At 48.4% G+C, this 23,107-nt stretch overlaps 1 protein-coding gene across 1 annotated transcript in view; it reads right to left on the reverse strand.

The window, feature by feature from the left end:
- LOC137369180 (transient receptor potential cation channel subfamily M member 6-like) overlaps positions 1-23,107 on the reverse strand; it is a 201,362-nt gene that overhangs the window by 146,173 nt on the left and 32,082 nt on the right. Inside the window, 3 exon segments of the mRNA XM_068029967.1 lie at positions 1,928-2,028; positions 2,123-2,195; positions 7,910-8,033. Of these exon segments, the coding sequence (XP_067886068.1) occupies positions 1,928-2,028; positions 2,123-2,195; positions 7,910-8,033 (298 nt within the window).

A 23,107-nucleotide genomic window follows, 5' to 3' on the forward strand; every position in this document is an offset into this window, starting at 1 on the left:
CAGTCCGCAAGGCTGGACAGTGCCTAATCGAAAGATCAGGTGCTGCTCCTCGAGCTTTCGTTGATGCAACCTTCCACAAAAGCGCCTCTGATATGTCTTCCTTTTTCCTGAACCGAGGATTCCCTCCCACAGTGGTTGACAGGGCCTTCAACCATGTCCGGCCTATTTCCTGCACTTCTGCTCTCACGCCATCCCCGCCCTCCCAGAACCGCGACAGGGTTCCCCTTGTCTTCACTTTCCACCTCACCAGCCTCCACATCCAGAGGATCATCCTCCACCATTTCCGCCAACTCCAGTGTGATGCCACCAACAAACACATCTTCCCCTCCCCTCCCCCGGCAGCATTCCAAAGGGATCGTTCCCTCCACGACACCTTGGTCCACTCCTCCATTACCCCCACCACCCCGTTCCCTTCCCATGGCACCTTCACAGGCAAATGCAGGAAGTGTAATACCTGCCCTTTTACCTCCTCTCTCCTCACTATCCAAGGCCCCAAACACTCCTTTCCTTGACATCAAGGCAGCATTTGACCGAGTATGACATCAAGGAGCCCGAGCAAAACTGAGGTCAATGGGAATCAGGGAAAACCCTCCGCTAGCTGGAGTCATGCCTAGCGCAAAGGAAGATGGTTGTAGTTGTTGGAGGTCAATCATCTGAGCTCCAGGACATCACTGCAGGAGTTCCTCAGGGTAGTTTCCTAGGCCCAACCATCTTCAGCTGCTTCATCAATGACCTTCCTTCAATCATAAGGTCAGAAGTGAGGATGTTCGCTGATGATTGCACAATGTTCAGCACCATTCGTGACTCCTCAGATACTGAAGCCGTCCGTGTAAAAATGCAGCAAGACCTGGACAATATCCAGGCTTGGGTTGATAAGTGGCAAGTAACATTCGCGCCACACAAGTGCCAGGCAATGACCATCTCTAACAAGAGAAAATCTAACCATCTCCCCTTGACATTCAACGGCATTATGATTGCTGAATCCCCTACTATCAACAACCTAGGGGCTACCATTGACCAGAAACTGAACTGGAGTAGCCATATAAATACCGTGGCTACAAGAGCAGGTCAGAGGCTGGGAATCCTGCGGCGAGTAACTCACCCCCTGACTCCCCAAAGCCTGTCCACCATCTACAAGGCACAAGTCAGGAGTGTGATGGAATACTCTCCACTTGCCTGAATGGTTGCAGCTCCAACAAAACTCAAGAAGCTCGACACCATCCAGGACAAAGCAGCCCGCTTGATTGGCACCCCATCTACAAACATTCACTCCCTCCACCACCGACGCACAGTGGCAGCAGTGTGTACCATCTACAAGATGCACTGCAGCAATGCACCAAGGCTCCTTAGCCAGCACCTTCCAAACCCGCGACCTCTACCAACTAGAAGGACAAGGGCAGCAAATATATGGGGACACCACCACCTGCACGTTCCCCTCCAAGTCACACACCATCCTGACTTGGAACTATATCGCCGTTCCTTCACTGTCGCTGGGTTAAAATCCTGGAACTCCCTTCCTAACAGCACTGTGGGTATACCTACCCCAAATGGACTGCAGCGGTTCAAGAAGGCAGCTCACCACCACCTTCTCAAGGGCATGAATAAATTTTAAAAAAAGGTGAAGCAGCGATTTATTTGTACTTCTTTCAATTTAGTATACAGTACTCGCTGCTCGCGGTCTCCTCTACATTGGGGAGGCCAAACGCAGACTGAGTGTCTGCTTTGCTGAACACCTCCGCTCAGTCCGAAAGCATGACTCCAAGCTTCCGGTTGCTTGCCATTCAACACTCCCCCCTGCTCTCATGCAACATTTCTGTCTTTTACGACAAGGAGCCAAATTTCAGAGCACAGGGCTTTTGTGAAATACTGATTATCAGAAATGTCTTTCAGATTTTAATACTGAATATATTATTAAAATATTGAATACCTTCCAATGTTGTCCATAAACCAAAATGTTTTTCTTAGCAATGTCCACTCTGTCCCATGCCAGTGCCAAACTTAGCTGATCTGATGCAGAAGTATTTGTACCTTTAGAAACAAAAAGTAATTATTTTAAAATATTCTGAAATGAAGTAAGATTCCTGTAAAGGAAGCTATCATTATTTAACATGGGACTGTCTACCTTTGAGGAGAGCAGTTAATATTGCCAAGTCAATGTCCTGCTGTTCTTCTGAGTCTGCATCAAAAATTGTAATCTGTGTTCACAAGAAAAAACAGAACTGTTATCTTTCCACACACAAACTTAACATAAATGTTTTATCTGAACCTCTTTATTTTCTTTCTCATTTTGTAGCTATTTTGTTTTCCCCTATTTCTTCTGCCTCATTTTGTTACCAATTTTGTTCCTTCCTCCCTTAACAACATAGGCTTCATATTGGGATCTGACTTCACAGGTCAGGTGGACATTCCGCATGCCCAAGGCTTCACAGTGAGTGTAGGCCGATTATTTGGCAACAGGTATATCACAGCCAAGTAGTCGGTCATCATCGGGAGCTGGACAGAAACTAGCTAGATGAACTCATATGAACAAGAGTAGGCTATTCAGCCCCTCAAGCCTGTTCCACCATTCAATTCGACCATGGCTGATCTGTACCTCAACTCCATTTATCCACCTTGGAGCCATATCCCTTGGTACCCTTACCTAGTAAAAATCTGTCAATCTCAGTCTTCAAACTTTTAACTGACCCAGCATACGCAGCCTTTTCGGGAAGAGAATCCCACATTTCCATTACCTTTTGTGTGAAAAATTGCTTTTTGATTTCACTCCTGAATGGCCTAGCTCTAATTCAGTTCCAGGTACACAGATCATCAAAATGACCAGCTGAAGGCAGGCGGGTACAGAATGGGAAGCCAGTCATGACTGCCCCAGGGCATCACCCCAGCCCCATAAGACAGTCAGCGGGGGAAAGGGAGAGTGGACACTTGGTAAGAGGGTGCACTTGGCACTGCACAGGTGGCAAGGGGAGTGGGCACTCAGCACCCAGGCTTTGAACAGGGTCAGCAATCCCTGGCACGCAAAGGCAGAAGAGCAGGGGGCAAGGCTGCCAAGGACATTTGGGCACCACCCACCCAGAAGGAAGGCTCCAGATGGCGATGGAAGCATGACTGTCAGATTTTTGGCCCCATGGCGATGAGGAACAGCACCCTTCAGAGGAAGGGCAAAACCCTGGGCATCAGGAGGGCACAGGAGAGGAAAGATGGGCAGGAAGGCAATGGAGGCAAAACCTTCAATAAAGGATCGACCATGAAAGATGGAGCTACCTGGAGGTGACTGAGACCCTGTGCTCCAGGAGATTGCAACTCTTCAGGCAGATGGTCTCAGACATCTGCCCCCTCGTTGCCGAAGAACTTGCTCCTTGCAGCACTCGTCGCCATGCCCTGCCAGTAATTGTCAAAGTCACTGTGGCCTTGAACTTCTTTGCTTCTGGCTCCTTCCAAGGATCCGCTGCAGACCTTAATGGCATCTCGAGAATGGCCACACACCACTGCATCTCGCTAATCACTGATGCCCTGTTTGCCAGAGCTGGACAGTACATTCATTTAATGACCAACATAGCCTCGCAGGGACAGAGACCATTAGATTTCACCTCCATCAATGGATTCCCCCAGGTGCAGGGCATCATCGATTGCACCAATGTGGCCATCAAGGCACCCAGTGGGATCCATGAACTGGAAGAGCTTCCACTCCCTCAATGTCCAACTGGTCTGCAACCACAAAAAGAGCTTCCTCCATGTGTGCGCCACTTTCCTGGCATCTACAATGACTCCTCCATCCTTTGCCAGTCCAGGCTGCCTCAGACCTTCACTCCAACCCCCAAAGTGCATGGATGGATTCCAAAGGGACAAGGGAAATCTCTTGAAGAGATGGCTTCTATGAGAGCCCCAGACAGAGGCACAGAGGCGAAACAACCAATGCCACCTGCTCAGCAGGACAACCATTGAGCAGGCCATCAGGCTTCTGAAGATCTGATTCCAGTGCCTGGACCAGTGGGGTGATGCCATCCAATACCCTCCTGAGCCTGTCATAACATTGCCCTCCAGAGAAGTGTGGACCTTGAGGACAGTGAGGCCCTGGAATCAGACAGCTCCTCAGGGCAGGACCAGGAGCAGGAGGTGAGAGGGGACAAGGAAGAGGAGGCAGAGGGCAATGATGCTGAACAGAGAGGTGCCCCTGCTACATATTGAGGTAGCCTGCTCCTGCCACCCTCCGGGAAGCAGACCTCCCTCCTCTCCCACAAGCATCCAGCATTAGATCCAGATCGGCATAGACAAAGCGAGGGTCTGTCCTGTCCCGGGGTGTCAGGCTTCCAGCTCCCCGTGACATCTGTGCAGTGGAAGTCTTTGGAAAAACCACAGATCGCTCCCTCAGGACAACCAACAGGCTCAATGATGGCTGCCGTGGGTGTCTAGTTGAGTCCCACACTTCACCTGACCTGCCTCTGTTCCCACCCCCACTGGCTCTAAGTGGGCATGAAACCCGTCTCCATACCAATTAAGGATACATCCTCTGAAAAGCTGACCTTTAATCCGTTTCCGAGCGGAGGACAGGTTTCTGACCCCAAAACAGATCCGGCTCCTGTATCCCATCTCCATGGCAAAACTGCAGCCCCAGATCTCCAAGGATTAAGCTACGAGGGGAGATTAAACAAACTAGCATTGTATTTCCTGGAATTTAGAAGGTTAAGGGGTGATTTAATCAAAGTTTTCAAGGTATTTAGGGGAACAAATAGAGTAGATTGGGAGAAACTAATTCCGCTTTTTAGGGAACCTAGGACTAGGGGGCAGAGTCTAAAAAATTGAAGCCAGTCCTTTCAGGGACGAAATTAGCAAACACTTCTTCACACAAAGGGTGGTAGAAATTTGAAACAATCAGCTTGAGGGCAATGGTGGTGTAGTGGTAATGTCATGAAGTTCATAATCTCAGAAATACAAACTAATGCTCTGGGGGCTGTGGGTTCAAATCCCCCCATGGCTGCTGCTGGAATTTCAATTCAATTAATTAATTTTTAAAAACTAAACTTAAAAGCTACTCTCAATAATGGTGCCATGAAACAGTCATTGATTAACATAAAACCTCATTTTGTTCACTAATTTCCTTTAGGGAAGGAAATCTGCCATCCTTACGTGGTCTGGTCTACTTGTGACTCCAGACCCACAGCAATGTGGTTGACTCTTAACTGCCCTCTAAAATGTCCTTGCAAGCCACTCAGTTGCCAAGGGCAATTAAGGATGGGCAACAAATGCTGGACTTGCCAGTGATTCCCAGAACCATAAAAAAAATCAATCTGAGATTGACTTTTGTTCGCCAAAGGTACTAAGGTATATGGAGTTAGGGTGCATATCAGCCATGATCACATTGAATAGTGGAACAGACTCAAGGGGCTAAATGGTCTATTCGAGTTCCGATTTTCATAATTTTACAATTGCATCCTTGTTCTGGAGTTCCCCACCAGAGAAAATAGTGTCATGCCAGACCCCCACCTGCCAAGAATGATGCATTTGAATTTCGCCACATGGACATTAAATTTCAAATTGTTGCTGGGAAGAAGAGAAGGCCTGTTACAAGGGCTGCCAGAAACTTGGCTGGAAGACATTTACATAGCAATAGAGACAAGAGAGGTTACTCCCCTTATCCATTTAACCCACAATGGACTTTGAGCACCAGACATTGAAGGCAGGGAAGTGCATTCCTACTAAGATGATACAATCCATAGAGTCAAGACATGGTCAGATCAGCTAGTCACATGACTAACCTGCTTGACAACTTGGGGTTTTTTGAATGGTACAAACAGGTTGAACTGAGAAAAACTGTTTGCTTCTGGACTGAGAAGATCTCTCCTGTCTGCTCCCATCTTTTTCTCACAAGCCTCTGAATCCACTGAGGACACATGAACCCCAAGAGAGAAAAGTCTCCTACAGCGAACAAGGTTTAAGAAGAATACTGGGCCTCAACAAGAAGCAAGATCTACCTACAATCAAGGACTCTACAGTAAGCTTGAAGAACCATAACAAAAACTCTTCAGATATTGCCTCAAACTTTTCCACTTTATTTTTTTCTTCTGCTCTTTTCTGTCTCTATTTGCACATGTGCATCGCGTATGCATGCTAGCGTGGGCGCGTCGTGTATCCATAGGCATTAATCGAATTAGAGTTTAAGATTAGATTAGAGATACAGCACTGAAACAGGCCCTTCGGCCCACCGAGTCTGTGCCGAACATCAACCACCCATTTATACTAATCCTACACTAATCCCATATTCCTACCAAACATCCCCACCTGTCCCTATATTTCCCTACCACCTACCTATACTAGTGACAATTTATAATGGCCAATTTACCTATCAACCTGCAAGTCTTTTGGCTTGTGGGAGGAAACCGGAGCACCCGGAGAAAACCCACGCAGACACAGGGAGAACTTGCAAACTCCACACAGGCAGTACCCGGAATCGAACCCGGGTCCCTGGAGCTGTGAGGCTGCGGTGCTAACCACTGCGCCACTGTGCCGCCCCCCTTAGTAAATTTCAACTTTTCATCTTTAAACCTAAGCAAACAAGTTTGTGCTGATTTCTTTGCCTCAGAATTGGAAAGTGGTGAACAAGGATTCACCAAGGAGGAGCTAAATAAAAACGGTGTGTTTAAAATTAAACCCTGTTACAGTATGACCAGGTGAAGGCTGAAAGGGAACCCTAGATCTCTTTCTCACCAGGTCATAACAATAGTTTTTCTATTTCTACTCTATAAATTTATTTTATCTTTCTAACCACCTCAGTTCAAACACCCTTCAACTGTCTATACTCATAGGAACACAACCCTAGTTTATGCAACCTGTCTTCATACTTTAACCCTCAAACCCCAGTATCTTTCTTGAAAATCTGCACTGTACCACTTTCAAAGCCAATATATCTTTCCTGAGGTGTACTGCCTTAAATCTCTCTCTTCCCTGTAGTTAGGTGACGGATGGCTGCTCAGCACCTTCTACAGATGTGTTGGCTGAAACTGAAAATTACTGTGTGTAACATCATGACACTACTTATAGTCCCCCTTTTTATGGCAGGATGTCTTGCAACTCAAATATGTATAATTACCTTTATGCCATCTTTTAATATCCTCTGTACAATTTAGTTTTCTAATAACATACATTTCTCTTGTTCTACACTGAATACTGAACTACAAATAGTTTCATTTCTTTATCTTTAGCCAACTGCTTTGATGGTTTAATTTAATTTTAGTGCTTTGAGGACTGTTAAAACAATGCAAAACCATACTTGGTCCTGGGTCAAGTCAGAAAACACTCTTTTATAAGAACAGGAGGATTATACACTTGTCCCAGAAGCAGATATAAACAGTGCCTCCAACAATACAGGCAGGCATCTTACCCAGATGCAGGCAAGTTGAATGCTCATTCTGCCTGCACAGGCCATTGATGCAGTTTTGTCAACCATTGGCCTTTACAAATCCCCTATAGCCATTAAAGAAGTTCCTGAGGTCACAGGTTAAGGCTTTCAAACAACTATGCATGGACAGGTTTGCATATGTGTGATTATTTACTCCCTACTCCCAGGGCTGTGGAATTCACCCTGTGGAACAGAACAGACTCCACAGCACCAGCTGCCTGAAATGTCAAAGTCTCTCCTTCCTGAAGTGGTTCAGAAAAATAAACACAGTATCAGCGCCAAAATGGAAAATATTCCATTCACCACTTTTGACCTTATATTAATAATTACAAAACTTCTGCACACACATCCAAAGAGTTATGAACTGAAGTCTCACTTTAATAAAATTGATCTACTGCAGATATTCAGTGAATAGACTGCCACTGTATTGAAGCACCTGCACCAGCCATCTTCATAAATTCTTCCCAAAAACGTAATTATCTTCTATATTTTCACTGCTGACTCAAACATACTCACCGATTCTCTGTGCTCCATACATTCCATAAGAATTTTAAATAAATGATCCGATTGCTTCTGTCCAAAATTAAAGGTCTTCTGGATCATTAATATTAATTCATCTTCCAAGCCAGGATATAATTTTCTGTGATGAATGAAACCATATATATCACTGTTAAGTGTGTGAGTAATGGCTGAATATTAGGTCTCAGCTATATTAAAAAAAACTTTAAAATTATTAATAGAAGAAATATTATTAAATGCAAACACAGCTGAACTCTTAAAATATTATGATCTACATACAAGGGCTAACTGTGATCACATGCTCCCAGGGGTATTAGCACCTGCTAGCCGCACATCTCTGGAAAGTGTGAGTTATGGTCTATAATGAATGGAGAATTGAAGGCAGTGGGTCCACAATATCCAGATATGTACAACCGGCCTCCAAGGCTCCCCAGCTGAATTTTATCAGCCCGTCGCAGGTCCCGGCGATGGGTCAGGATGAGGGTGGCGTCGCCGCTCATCATGTGTGTGGCCGGCTGACCGCGATCACACAGCGGCCGGCCCATTTGAATGCAGGAGGCATGGCGCCCGTCCCATTGGAGGACAGGGACAGGCAGCAAGATGCCGATGGCATCGTCAGTGGAAGCTAACACAGATGCTGGCACCATATTTAAAGTGTTGCCAGCCCTGCTTAAACTGCTGCTTTGCCTTTTATGCTGCTTTACCTTTGCTGCTGCTGCACTGCTGACCTCCCTGCCTGGAGCCTCTGTGCTGCTGTGCTGCTGACCCTCAGCCTGGAGTCCCTCTGCTACTGTGCTCCTGACCCTCTGCCTGGAGTCCCTCTGCTACTGTGCTCCTGACCCCCTGCCTGGAGTCCCTCTGTTATTGTGCTCCTGACCCCCCACTGCCTGGCGTTCCTCTGCTGCTGACCCCCCCTGCCTGGGGTCCCTCTGCTGCTGATCCCCCCCCCTGCCTGGAGTCCCTGTACTGCTGACCCACTGCCTGGAGTCCCTGTACTGCTGACCCCCGCTGCCTGGAGTCCCTGTACTGCTGACCCCCGCTGCCTGGAGTCCCTGTACTGTTGACACCCTCCCCCACCCCGGCTCGAGTGCCTGTACTGCTGACCCCCCCCCACCCACCCGCTTGGAGTCTCTGTACTGCTGACCGCCCCCTCCCGCAACCCCCCCCCCCCGACTCGAGTGCCTGTACTGCTGACCCCCCCGCTTGGAGTCCCTGTACTGCTGACCACCCCTGCCTGCAGTCCCTGTACTGCTGCTGTGCTGCTGACCAAGGCATCAAAAAGCCAGGAGCTCTCCGGAAGCCAAGAGGGGCCATGTCAGACAAAAGACACCAGGTGGCACATGGTTCAGCAATGACTCCCTGTGGATTCTCCTCCAGGCTGTAAGGGATAGGGCAAAGCGACAGTCCTGCCTGACAAAGCAGGAGATTGCAGAGGAGGTCAGCAACCGTGTGGTTAGCCAACGCAACTGGGTCCAGTGCAGGAAGAGAGTCAATGACCTACTTTGCTCTGCCAAGGTGAGTGTTCCATACCCAGCTCATCTTTGGGACTTGCATGTGGTTTAGTGGGAAGGAGGTGTCTGGGACTGGCTGCAAAGTGAGTGGCGAGGGGCTGAGGCAACAGCAGATCATGTCAGATGTATGGCTGCATCTCCAATACAGGTGGCCTTCTCTCCCAGCTTGGCCCGCATGTCCCTTGAGACTGGACATAAGGAGGAGGCATTCAGGAGCTCCCATCAGGGTCCAAAGGGCTGCCACCAGACCGAGTGTCCTGCTGGTCTCCGTGGGAAGATTAACAGTGTCCCTCTTTCTGCTTGCAGGAGAAAATGACCCACAACACTAGGAAAAGAGTGAAGAATGGAGGTGGGATCCCAGACATCCGAGAACTGACCCTGGCAGAGGAGGAGGGCCTAGAACTAGCAGACTCCCAGGTGGCTGATCTATAGTAAATGGAGTGACTGGAATGTCCACCCAAGAGAGTGAGGAGGCATTGTGGTCATATGGTGACCACTGTCCTTCAAGAGAATCACATCATGCATGGTTGACATGGACAGATCCATGCAGCAGAACCCCTAAGTGTTTGTGTTTTCTCATGCAGGTCATGGCACCTCGGAGGGAAGATCGTCTGCTGGAATCCCGTCATCCTCTGAGGATGAAGAGGAAGAATCCTCAGAGGGTACACCGTCATATTGTCACACTGTTCTCCTGCACCCTCCACCAGTGCAGATACGCTCACATTGGTGGGTATGCGCTCGGGCTTAGATGCAGCGTCACAAGTGGGTGGGAGCATCACACATGCGACCAAGCAGCTGACAGCGGCCGTGGTCAGTGAGACCACTGACAGTTGGAGGACTGTGGGAGGCTTGGCCCCTGCTGAGCTCCCGGGTGATGATGAGCCTCTGGTGTCGGCAGCACTGAACATGCTGGAGTTGCAGAGAGAGGTAAGGGAACATCTGGCAGAGCTGCCGGAGGCAATGTGGAGTCATCTGCATGATGGAGGAATCCATCCATGCCATGTCTCAGGTATGTGAGTGCATGGCTTCCTCCATCAAGAGGTCAGTGACCTGGAGAGCCAAATCCCAGAGAAATCCTGAGAAGTGTGAGGCGATGCATTTTGGGAGGACTAACAAGGCAAGAGAATATACAATGGATGGTAGGACCCTAGGAAGTACAGAGGGTCAGAGGGACCTTGGTGTACTTATCAATAGATCACTGAAGGCAGCAGCACAGGTAGATAAGGTGGTTAGGAAGGCATATGGGATACTTGCCTTTATTAGCCGATGCACAGAATATAAGAACAGGGAGGTTATGATAGAGCTGTATAAAATGCTAGTTAAGCCACAGCTGGAGTAGTGTGTATAGTTCTGGGCACCCCACTATAGGAAGGATGTGATTGCACCGGAGAGGGTATAGAGGAGATTCACCAGGATGTTGCCTGGGCTGGAGCATTTCAGCTATGAAGAGAGACTGAAAAGGCTTGTTTTCCTTAGAGCTGAGGGGGGACATGATTGAGGTATACAAAATTATGAGGAGCATTGATAGTTTCGATAGGAAGAAACTTTTTCCCTTAGCGGAGGGGTCAATAACCAGGGGGCATAAATTTAAGGTAAGGGGCAGGAGGTTTAGAGGGGATTTGAGGAAAAAAAAATTTACCCAGAGGGTGGTTGGAATATGGAACACACTGCCTGAAGCGGTGGTAGAGGCAGGAACCCTCACAACATTTAAGAAGTATTTAGATGAACACTTGAAACGCCATAGCATACAAGGCTATGGGCCAAGTGCTGGAAAATGGGATTAAAATAGTTAGGTGCTTGATGGCTGGCACAGACACAATGGGCCGAAGGGCCTGTTTCTGTGCTGTATAACTCTATGACTCTATGAGATGCGTGCAGACCTACATATACTTGCCTTTGCTAAGAATTCAACACAGCAGTGGCAAGGCAAGAGAGGGAACAAGGGGCCCATGTCTTCTCCAGGTCCTTGTCTGTCTATGGTCAGCAGGGAGGTTCAAGTGAGCCTTAAGAGGGAGGAGGAGAGGCTGACCTCCACATCTGGGGGCTCGCCTCAGGGTTCTCCGAGTGTGGACACCGGCTCCTCAGCTCCTCCGCTTGTAACCCCAGCTCCAGTAGCTACAATGACTTGTACCTGTGCAGGAGCCCCACAGCCAGCTGGGGCCCTCCAGGCCTCACGCAGCCAGAGGACACCCGCCAAAGTTATCCCAGGCCACGAGGCAGTCTGATCAGTAACCTGCCTTCACATCATCTGCCAGCACAGGGGGAGCACGACATAGAAGCACACAGAAGTGCATGGAGAAGAGCACCTTAAACGCACTTGGGGTCTCACAGGTGTTGTCAACTTGGTCTTGTTATTGGTTACTGTAAATGTTTAAATAAATGGAAGTCACTTTCATTGCTGAGAATTTCTCTTGCTTTCCCTGCTGCTCAGTCAGATGCCACCTTCATCCTTGCTCCCTCAAAGGGCTGGCAGTGCAGGGGCAGGCTGCATATAGTCACCTTCTCAGCTTTGTACATGCACCTGGTGAGCAATAGGCAAGAGGTGACATGCAGAACACAGTGAGGTCAGTCTTTATTGAGTTTTTTGGAATGAGCATCATGGCGGCAGAATCCTGGTAAGTTTGAGATTGGCTCGAGCCTCCCTTGCACGTCTCTCAATGGCCCTCGCCTCCAGTACAAGGGCTTCATCATCCTGCACTGACTGCTCAACATCCAGCTCCTTGTTGGATGAGGAAAGGCATTCAATCATGTCCTCTTGATCCAAGGCCTCCCCCTCTCCAGTGCTAGATTATGCAGAGAACAACAGACCACCACACTACACAAGACCCTCGGTGGGGCATACTACAGAGCTCCACCAGATCAATCCAGGCACCGGAATCTCATCTTCAGCAGCCCAATGGCCTGCTCAATGGTCGCTCAGGCAGACCAATGGCAGGTGTTGTACCTATCCTCTGCTGTAGTGCGATGTTTCCTTACAGGCGGGAGTAGCCATATCTTCGATGGATAGCCTATGTCCCCAAGAAACCACCTTGCACCTGAGGGAATCCAGCAATTGCCCTGAATCCGATGGCCTTTTCTGCCTGACTGTCAGGGTCGGTCAAGTAGTGCAAATAGTTGCCCGTCCTCTTGAACAGGGCATTGGTTACCTCCTTGATGCAGTGGTGGGCTGCTGCCTGGAAGACCCAACACATGTCCTCAGTGGATCCCTGGAAAGATCCACAGGTGTAAATATTGACTGGCACGGTGATCTTCAGGCCCACAGGCATAGGTTGTCCAACAAAGCCCATGGTGGCAGCATATTCTGCAGCATGGCACATAGTTGGTGACGGCCTCCCTGGAGACTCGCAGTCTTTGCCGACAGTGGCGCTCGGACACCTGGAGGTAACTGAGGCAGGTCCAGTATGCTCTCCGCCTCAGATAAGTCCTCCTTGGCGCGGCTGGCTGCTGTGGCTCCCCTAATCAATCTTCATCAGCTTGCCCAGCCACTGTCTGGTCCTGCCTCTTTCTGAGTCTCTGCTGTGCAGCGCAGGGATCCACAAAGACTGGTTGTATGAGACCCATTCCAGCCGGTCGCTCCCCCTCCTGTGCACTGTCCCTGGAGAGATGAGCTTGCCTTTGGAAACTTCCCCTTGCCACTTCCCTTTGATCATGGGCAATGCCCCTTTGCACCCACCCTTGCCATCAGAGTTAATGCCCCTTTGCACCCACCCTTGCCATCAGAGTTAATGCCCTTTTGCGCCCACCCTTGCCGTGAGGGCTAATGCTCCTCTGCGCCCACAATTGCCTCGAGGGCAGCTCTGCTGTCAGGCAATGACTGCCGCAATGCCACCACCTTCCCACCCTCTGCACACCCCCCCCCCACCCGATCCCCTTCCTGGAGTCATGCAACATTCCCCATGGCTGCCTTCCCATGTCACCTCTGTGCCCCCACCTTTAAAAGGCCAGCGACCCGAAGGTACACGATCCCCTTGCACGATTTACTAAATAGTAAACTGCTGTGATATTGCTTTAACAGTTTGAGTATTAGTTAAGATACTTTTAAATATGTAAATACTTCGTATACATCATCACAGAAAGTGACGTAAGCCAATATGTGATTTGCAGTTGGAGTTTTTTATTATTCATTCATGGGATGTGGGCGACGCTGGCCAGGCCAGCATTTATTGCCCATCCCTAATTGCCCTTGAGAAGGTGGTGGTGAGCTGCCTTCTTGAACCGCTGCAGTCCATGTGAGGTCGGTATACCCACAGTGCTGTTAGGAAGGGAGTTCCGGGATTTTGACCCAGCGACAGTGAAGGAACGGCGATATAGTTCCATGTCAGGATGGTGTGTGACTAGGATGGGATGTTCCCATGCATTTGCTGCCCTTGTCCTTCTAGTGGTAGAGGACGCGAGTTTGGAAGGTGCTGTCTAAGGAGCATTGGTGCGTTGCTGCAGCGTATCTTGTAGATGGTCCACACTGCTGCCACTGTGCGTCGGTGGTGGAGGGAGTGAATGTTTGTAGATGGGGTGCCAATCAAGCGGGCTGCTTTGTCCTGGATGGTGTCGAGCTTCTTGAGTGTTGTTGGAGCTGCAACTATTCAGGCAAGTGGAGAGTATTCCATCACACCCCTAACTTGTGCCTTGTAGATGGTGGACAGGCTTTGCGGAGTCAGGAGGTGAGTTACTCGCCGCAGGATTCCTAGCCTCTGACCTGCTCTTGTAGCCACGGTATTTATATGGCTACTCCAGTTCAGTTTCTGGTCAATGGTAGCCCCTAGGTTGTTGATAGTGGGGGATTCAGCAATCGTAATGCCGTTGAATGTCAAGGGGAGATGGTTAGATTCTCTCTTGTTGGAGATGGTCATTGCCTGGCACTTGTGTGGCGCGAATGTTACTTGTTACTTATCAGCCCAAGCCTGGATATTGTCCAAGTCTTGTTGCATTTCTACATGGATTGCTTCAGTATTTGAGGAGTCACGAATGATGCTGAACATTGTGCAATCATCAGCGAATATCCCCACTTCTTACCTTATGATTGAAGGAAGGTCACTGATGAAGCAGCTGAAGATGGTTGGGCCTAGGACACTACCCTGAGGAACTCCTGCACTGATGTCCTGGAGCTCAGATGATTGACCTCCAACAACCACAACCATCTTCCTTTGCGCTAGGTATGATTCCAACCAGCGGAGGATTTTCCCCCTGATTCCCATTGACCTCAATTTTGCTCGGGCTCCTTGATGCCATACTCGGTCAAATACTGCCTTGATGTCAAGAGCAGTCACTCTCACCTCACCTCTTGAGTTCAGCTCTTTTGTCCATGTTTGAATCAAGGCTGTAATGAGGTCAGGAGCTGAGTGGCCCTGGCAGAACCCAAACTGAGCGTCACTGAGCAGGTTATTGCTGAGCAAGTACTGCTTGATGGCACTATTGATGACACCTTCCATCACTTTATTGATGATTGAGGGTAGGCTGATGGGGCGGTAGTTGGCCGGGTTGGACTTGTCCTGCTTTTTGTGTACAGGACATACCTGGGCAATTTTCCAGATTGCAGGGTAGATGCCAGTGTTGTAGCTGTACTGGAACTGCTTGGCTAGGGGCGCGGCAGGTTCTGGAGCACAGGTCTTCAGTGCTATTGCCAGAATATTGTCAGGGCCCATAGCCTTTGCAGTATCCAGTGTCTTCAGTCGTTTCTTGATATCACGTGGAGTGAATCGAATTGGCTGAAGTCTGGCATCTGTGTTGCTGGGGACTTCAGGAGGAGGCCGAGATGGATCATCAACCCGGCACTTCTGGCCAAACATTGTTGCAAATGCTTCAGCCTTATCTTTCGCACTGATGTGCTGGGCTCCCCCAGCATTGAGAATGAGGATATTTGTGGAGTCACCTGCTCCAATTAGTTGTTTAACTGTCCACCACCATTCACGACTGGGTGTGGCAAGACTGCAGAGCTTAGATATGATCCGTTGGTTATGGGATCATTTAGCTCTGCCTGTCGCATGCTGCTTACGCAGGAGGAAGACAGAAAGCAGGGAACTAAAGGATAGTTAGCCTAACTCTGCCATTGGGAAAATGCTGGAATCCATGGTTAAGGAAACAGTAGCAGGACATTTAGATGACCATAATGCAATCAAGCAGAGTCAACATGGTTTTACGAAAGGGAAATGGTGTTTGACAAATTTATTAGACTTCTTTGAGGATGTAATGAACAAGGTGGATAAAGGGGAACCAGTAGCTGTCGTGTATTTGGATTTCCAAAAGGCATTCGATAAGGTGCCACATAAAAGGTTACAGCACAAGTTAAGAGTTCAATGTGTAGGGGGTAATATATTAGCGTGGATAGAGGACGGGCTAATTAACAGGAAACAGAGAGTCGAGATAAATGGGACATTTTAAGGTTGGCAAACTGTAACTGGTGGAGTGCCACAGGATTCAGTGCTGGGGCTTCAACTATTTGCAATCTGTATTAATGACTTGAATGAAGAGACCTAGTGTATTGTAGATAAATTTGCCGATGATACAAAGATAGGTAGAAAAGCAAGTTGTGAGGAGGAGAAGAAGGGCTAGATTTTGTGTAGGAGACGGGGCTCCCGAAGCCAGGCCAAAAAGGCGGGGAGAACCCCGCCTCTATATTTTCGCGGCTCCCTGGAGCCGGTGTTATAAATGTAAATGTGTTTAGCTCTGTAAATGTAAATGTGTTTATAAACATCCTCCGGTGTTTATAAATGTAAGTTTAAGGAGGCAGGATCCCGATCCCTTTAAAGACAGGGATCCTGCCTCCATGAGTTGCCGGCCAATCAGAGGGCCAGCAGCTCAGCAGGGAGCGGTAGCCACTGCCGGTACCGCAGATGCCTTGGACCCAGGACCAGCGCTGGAAATCCAGACCCAAGGTAAGTGAGGCAGGGTCACCAGGGCCAGTCCACAAGGCCCCAGCAAGGGGAGACTGGGAGGTGGTCTTGCGGTCCAGGGGAGAGGGATCCCAGTGGCTGAATTGGTCCCCAGCGGAGGACATCCGTTGTCCACAAATTGCCCATGGAGGAGGGATCCCCTCCCCCCAAGCCCACAGGAAGGGCGCCTCATTTTACAAGGCGTCCTCTCTACGCGGTGGAGACCCCCCCAGCCGCTGGTAAGATCCCGGCAGAGGCGGCAAGAGGCCGTCAATTAGCTATTAATAGGCCACTTAAGGGCCTCAATTATCCTCTGGACGGAAAGGCTGTCGTCGGCCTATCCCAGCCCTGGGAAGATCGCTGGGCCATGGGAAGGCGACGGGCCCTCCATCCCACCCTGCCACCCACCCCCCCACCCCCCACCACCTGTCATGATACTCCGTGCCTGCCCCACCTCTGATCCCACCTCAGGGGGGCCCATAAAATCCAGCCCAAAGAGTCAGCATAGGCATATAGATAGGTTAAGTGAGTGGTCAACAATTTTGCAGATGGAGTATAATATGGGAAAATGTGAGGTTGTCCACTTTGGTGGGAAGAATAGAAAAGCAGAATATTATTTAAATGGAGAGAGACTGCAGAATGCTGCAGTACAGAGGGTCCTGGGTGTCCTTGTACCTGAATCACAAAATGTTAGCTTGCAGGTACAGCAAGTAATTAGGAAGTCAAATGGAATGTTGACCTTTATTGCAAGGGGGTTGTAAAAGTAAGGAAGTCTTGCTACAACTCTACAGGGGACTGGTGAGACCACACCTAGAGTACTGTGTACAGTTTTGGTCTCCTCACTTGAGGAGGGATATACTTGCATTGGAAGCAGTTCTTAAAGGTTCACTAGGCTGAAACCTGGCTTGAAGGGGTTGTCTTATGAGGAAAGGTTGAGCAGGGTGGGCCTATAATCATTGGAATTTCTGATGAAAGGTTACAGACCTGAAACATTAACTCTGTTTCTCTGTCCACAGATGCTGCCAGACTTGCTTTGCATTTCCAGCACTTTCTGTTTTTATTGCAAATTTTCAGCATCCACAGTATTTTGCTTTCATTATAGTGGAGTCTGGGTCACTGAATATATTCAAGGCAGAGTTAGACAGATTTCTGATCTACAAGGGAGTCAAGGGTTATGTGGGCAGGCAGGAAAGTGGAGTTAAGGCCACAATCAGATCAGCCTTGATCTTATTGAATAGTGGAGCAGGCTCGAGAGGCCGAATGGCCTCTTCCTGATCCTAGTTAGAGTCATAGAGTCATAGAGTTATACAGCACAGAAACAGGCCCTTCGGCCCATTGTGTCTGTGCTGGCCATCAAGCACCTAAATATTTTAGTCCCATTTTCCAGCACTTGTCCCGTAGCCTTGATTGTTATTGCATTTCAAGTGCTCATCTAAATCCTTCTTAAATGTTGTGAGGGTTCCTGCCTCTACCACCTCTTCAGGCATTGCTTTCCAGATTCCAACCACCCTCTGAGTAAAAATATTTTTCCTCAAATTCCCTCTAAACCTCCTGTCCCTCACCTTAAATCTATGCCCCCTGGTTATTGGCCCCTCCGCTAAGGGAAAAAGTTTCTTCCTATCTAACTGCGGCACAGTGGCGCAGTGGTTAGCACCGCAGCCTCACAGCTCCAGCGACCCTGGTTCAGTTCTGGGTACTGCCTGTGCAGAGTTTGCAAGTTCTCCCTGTGACCACGTGGGTTTCCGCCGGGTGCTCTGGTTTCCTCCCACAGCCAAAGACTTGCAGGTTGATAGGTAAATTTGGCCATTGTAAATTGCCCCTAGTGTAGATAGGTGGTAGGAGAATGGTGGGGATGTAGTAGGGAATATGGGATTAATGTAGGATTAGTATAAATGGGTGGTTGTTCGGCACAGACTCGGTGGGCTGAAGGGCCTGTTTCAGTGCTGTATCTCTAAATAAAATAAAAAAATAAATATAAATAAATAAAAACCTACCAATGCCCCTCATAATCTTGTATACCTCAATCATGCTCCCCCCTCAGCCTTCTCTGCTCTAAGGAAAACAACCCTCGCCTTTTCAGTCTTTCTTATTTCTTATGAGCTTATGATCTTATAGTTGGCTAACCAAGCAAGCAAAGAAGCTTATAGCACAGAAAGAGACCATTCAGCCCATCATGTCTTTGGTGACTCTTTGCTACAGCAATCCAAAACTAATCCCACTCCCCTTCTTATTCTCCAAGACCCTGTATCCTCCTTTGCTTCAAATTTTAATGCAACTTTTGCCTTTTAATAATGCAATAATCTCAGCCTCAATGAATCCCTTCAGCAAATCATTCCCTCATCCAACAATACGCTGCAGTAAAGAAATTTTTCCTAACCTCTTCTCACTCTCTAAAGTCATAGTTTCAAATTGATGATCCCTCATCACTGACTCCAAAACTAGGCGAAATTGTCTTTATCCACCCCAGCAAAAACTTTCAAAATCTTTATTAAATCTCCTCTTAACCTTCCCTGTTCCAGTGAAAATAGTTCCTGTACCTCAAGCACTCCAGTAGAATCAGAGGGAAGATGAGGAGAGACGTTATGATCTGGAATACACTGTCTCAAAGGGCGATCGCTCAAAAAAGAAAGACTTGCATTTATATACAACAACAACAGCAAGACCTTTCACAACCTCAGGATGTTTCAAAGTACTTTACAGCTAATTAAGTAGTTTATAAAATGTAGTTGCTGTTATAACGTGAGAAACACAGCAGTCAATTTGTGTTGAGCAAACCCCCACAAATTCTTTGGCCTCCTTATCTCGAGAGCCAATGGGTAAGCACCTGGAGGTGGTCAGTGGTGTGTGGAGCAGCGCCTGGAGTGGCTATAAAGGCCAATTCTAGAGTGACAGGCTCTTCCACAGGTGCTGCAGAAAAATTTGTTTGTCGGGGCTGTTACACAGTTGGCTCTCCCCTTGCGCCTCTATCGTTTTTCCTGCCAATTACTAAGTCTTTTCGACTCGCCACACTTTAGCCCCGCCTTTATGGCTGCCCGCCAGCTCTGGCGAACGCTGGCAACTGACTCCCATGACTTGTGATCAATGTCACAGGATTTCATGTCGCGTTTTCAGACGTCTTTAAAGCGGAGACGTGGACGGCTGGTGGGTCTTTGAGGATCCTGCCATCTTCCATGCGGCTCACATGGCCAAGCCATCTCAGGCGCCGCTGACTCGGTAGTGTGTATAAGCTGGAGATGTTGGCCGCCTCGAGGACTTCTGTGTTGGAGATACGATCCTGCCACCTGATGCCAAGTATTCTCCGGAGGCAGCGAAGATGGAATGAATTGAGACGTCGCTCTTGGCTGACATACGTTGTCCAGGCCTCGCTGCCATAGAGCAAGGTACTGAGGACACAGGCTTGATACACTCGGACTTTTGTGTTCCGTGTCAGTGCGCCATTTTCCCACACTCTCTTGGCCAGTCTGGACATAGCAGTGGAAGCCTTTCCCATGCGCTTGTTGATTTCTGCATCTAGAGACAGGTTACTGGTGATAGTTGAGCCTAGGTAGGTGAACTCTTGAACCACTTCCAGAGCGTGGTCGCCAATATTGATGGATGGAGCATTTCTGACATCCTGCCCCATGATGTTCGTTTTCTTCAGGCTGATGGTTAGGCCAAATTCACTGCAGGCAGCCGCAATCCTGTCGATGAGACTCTGCAGGCACTCTTCAGTGTGAGATGTTAAAGCAGCATCGTCAGCAAAGAGGAGTTCCCTGATGAGGACTTTCCGTACTTTGGTCTTCACTCTTAGACGGGCAAGGTTGAACAACCTGCCCCCTGATCTTGTGTGGAGGAAAATTCCTTCTTCAGAGGACTTGAACGCATGTGAAAGCAGCAGGGAGAAGAAAATCCCAAAAAGTGTGGGTGCGAGAACACAGCCCTGTTTCACGCCACTCAGGATAGGAAAGGGCTCTGATGAGGAGCCACCATGTTGAATTGTGCCTTTCATATTGTCATGGAATGAGGTGATGATACTTAGTAGCTTTGGTGGGCATCCAATCTTTTCTAGTAGTCTGAAGAGACCACGTCTGCTGACGAGGTCAAAGGCTTTGGTGAGATCAATGAAAGCAACGTAGAGGGGCATCTGTTGTTCACGGCATTTCTCCTGTATCTGACGAAGGGAGAACAGCATGTCAACGGTCAATCTCTCTGCACGAAAGCCACACTGTGACTCAGGGTAGACGCGCTCGGCCAGCTTCTGGAGCCTGTTTAGAGCGACTCGAGCAAACACTTTCCCCACTATGCTGAGCAGGGAGATTCCACGGTCGTTGTTGCAGTCACCACGGTCACCTTTGTTTTTATAGAGGGTGTTGATATTGGCATCGCACATGTCAAAACACAGCAGTCAATTTGTGTTGAGCAAACCCCCACAAATAGCACTGTGATAATGACCAGATAATTTGTTTCTGTGATTTTGATTAAGGAATACAGATTGGTCAGGACACCAGGGATAACTTCCCTGCTTTTCTTCAAAATAATGCTTTTTTACATCTACCTTAAGCAGCAGACAGGGCCTTGGTTTAGTGTCTCATCCAAAAGACAGCGCCAAAGATAATACAACATTCCCTCAGTGTCAGCCTGGATTTTGTGCTCAAGTCTCTGCAGTGGGGCATGAAACCCAAACCTTACAACTCAGAGGTCAGAGTGCTGCCATCTGAGCCACAGCTGACACCTAAGCAAATGCAAATAGTATCTTTCAAAAGGGAATTTGATATATCTTTGAAAAGGAAAATTTGCAGCGTTATGGGGAAAGAGCAGGGTTAGTGAGATGAATTGAACAGGCCTTTCAAAGAGTCTGCAAAGGAAAGATGGGCCAAATGGCCTCCTTCTTTGCTGTAAGATTCTATGTGGCAACAGGTTGGGAGGCGGAGAGGCAGACAAAGTGGTGTGGGGTGGTGCGGGCAGCTTGCCCAACATTGACCTGCCCCCCATGCCATTTTGTTTGCAGCGGGTACTTTGGTAGATGGAAAGTCCACTGGGATGCCCATTAAAGGCCACTTCCCACCTCCGCTGGCATTGAGCGAACAGTGGAGGGCCCACCACCGCGTGGAGACACGGTTTGCATGGGGGGTGGCCCTCCCACTTGGCCATTCTGTGCCCCACAGAGAAGCCCCCGGCATCAATGGCCATGCCCGCAATGCAGGTCCCCCTGCCCTCAGCAACCCTACCCCGCCACCACAGATTGCCAGGATCTGCTGGCACAAATGGCCCAGGCGAGCCCCAACTCCACGCACCTTGTGTTGTGGTCGGTATCCATCGTCGGCATCTGCAGTGCCAGCAGTGGCTACCACTGCCAGTGATGCTGCTTCTGGGACTGAGGAGCTGCCTGCCCTCTGATTGGCCAGCAGCTCTTGGTGGCAAGCAGCCATCCTTAATGGGGAGGGCAGCACCGACAGTGGGCAGTTAATTGCCTGCCAACCATTGATTGTGGCTGGGGTCCGACAAATAGCCGAGGCTGGGTCACCACCCACCCACCCCCCCAGCTTTCCAGCCTGTCGCTGGGACACTCCCCCCACCAGAATACAATCCAGCCCTGTAATTCTCCACATCTATAGATTATTAAAATCACTATGCCTATCATCTTCCCACTCAAAAGTCTTCCATCATTAGGACCTATGAAGTTTTCAGTATTAATTGTAACCACATCTGTTGATATCGGTCCTGTAAAGATTTTACTGGGATTTTCCCCTTAATATGACAGCCTGTGAAGCTGCAGTTCCAGGCTCTGTTCACCAGGTGGCTGTGCAGAGTCAAAGTGCTCTGCTATCTCTTTCTTCTCTGACACTACTATGATTGTTATTTTAATTGGCCCAGGTAAGTTAATCGTTTAACATTTGACATTTGAATAAAAATGTTGCTTGGTTCTCTTTGGTTGCCAACCTCTCCTTAGCTTCCAGCCAGGTCAACATTTGTAATTTATGTTCAAAAAGGAAAGTACATTAATTATTTATCATTTAAATTGGAGGACCGATATTTATACTTGATGCTCTTGGAGACTGTTTATGCATTGCACCCTATTTTAATTATTTATGTTCATCTTGGAATCCCTAAATCCTCCAAAATGTTCCTCAGTGTCTCAATATGATTGTGATGCTCATCCAGTATCCTTCTTTTCAGAGAAGAACTTTGGAGATCTGAATCCACAGGCCCGAGAGCCAGGGACTGACCTGTGTGGTGCCTCCATTCTCCACTGTCAGATTCAATTTTCACCTGTGATTCCTGTGGCACCATGAAGGTAATGAATGAATGAGTGCAACACATATAAAGAGAATGTAAGGAAGGGTTGAGGCAACAGGAAGTTTACTTCGGCTGATCTGGTAAGATCAATAAATTCTGCACTGCAAAGGAGTCCTGGGGTTCAAGGAGATATCAATTAGTGTCTCAGCCACGACTTTCTCAAAGTGAATTTCACATTATTGACCCCGACCCCAAACAGCCCATCCTTCCTGTATGATATTCCTATTATGTGGAGATACAGGCCTAGCTCCCTGAAGTTTTACGCTTGTTTCTTTCAGTCTTGCTGTTATCCTAACTGCCCAGGTTGCATGTTTCTCCAATGCTCTGAGCATCCCTTCAAGAAGGTTTTATATCCTGCTGTTGTACCATGTCTTTATCTCTCCTCCAGGAATCTTCTGGCTTCCATTTCCCACCCAATCCCTTCTCCCACGCATACACGTACTCAAACACACTCAAAATTTAAGCACTGCAACATTAAGATAAGCAAAGATCTTATCCCAGGTTATCTAACTCAAACATTTTGCACGCCACTTTTCTGTGCA

Source organism: Heterodontus francisci, chromosome 4 (assembly GCF_036365525.1).
Source record: "Heterodontus francisci isolate sHetFra1 chromosome 4, sHetFra1.hap1, whole genome shotgun sequence".
Lineage (NCBI taxonomy): Eukaryota > Metazoa > Chordata > Chondrichthyes > Heterodontiformes > Heterodontidae > Heterodontus > Heterodontus francisci.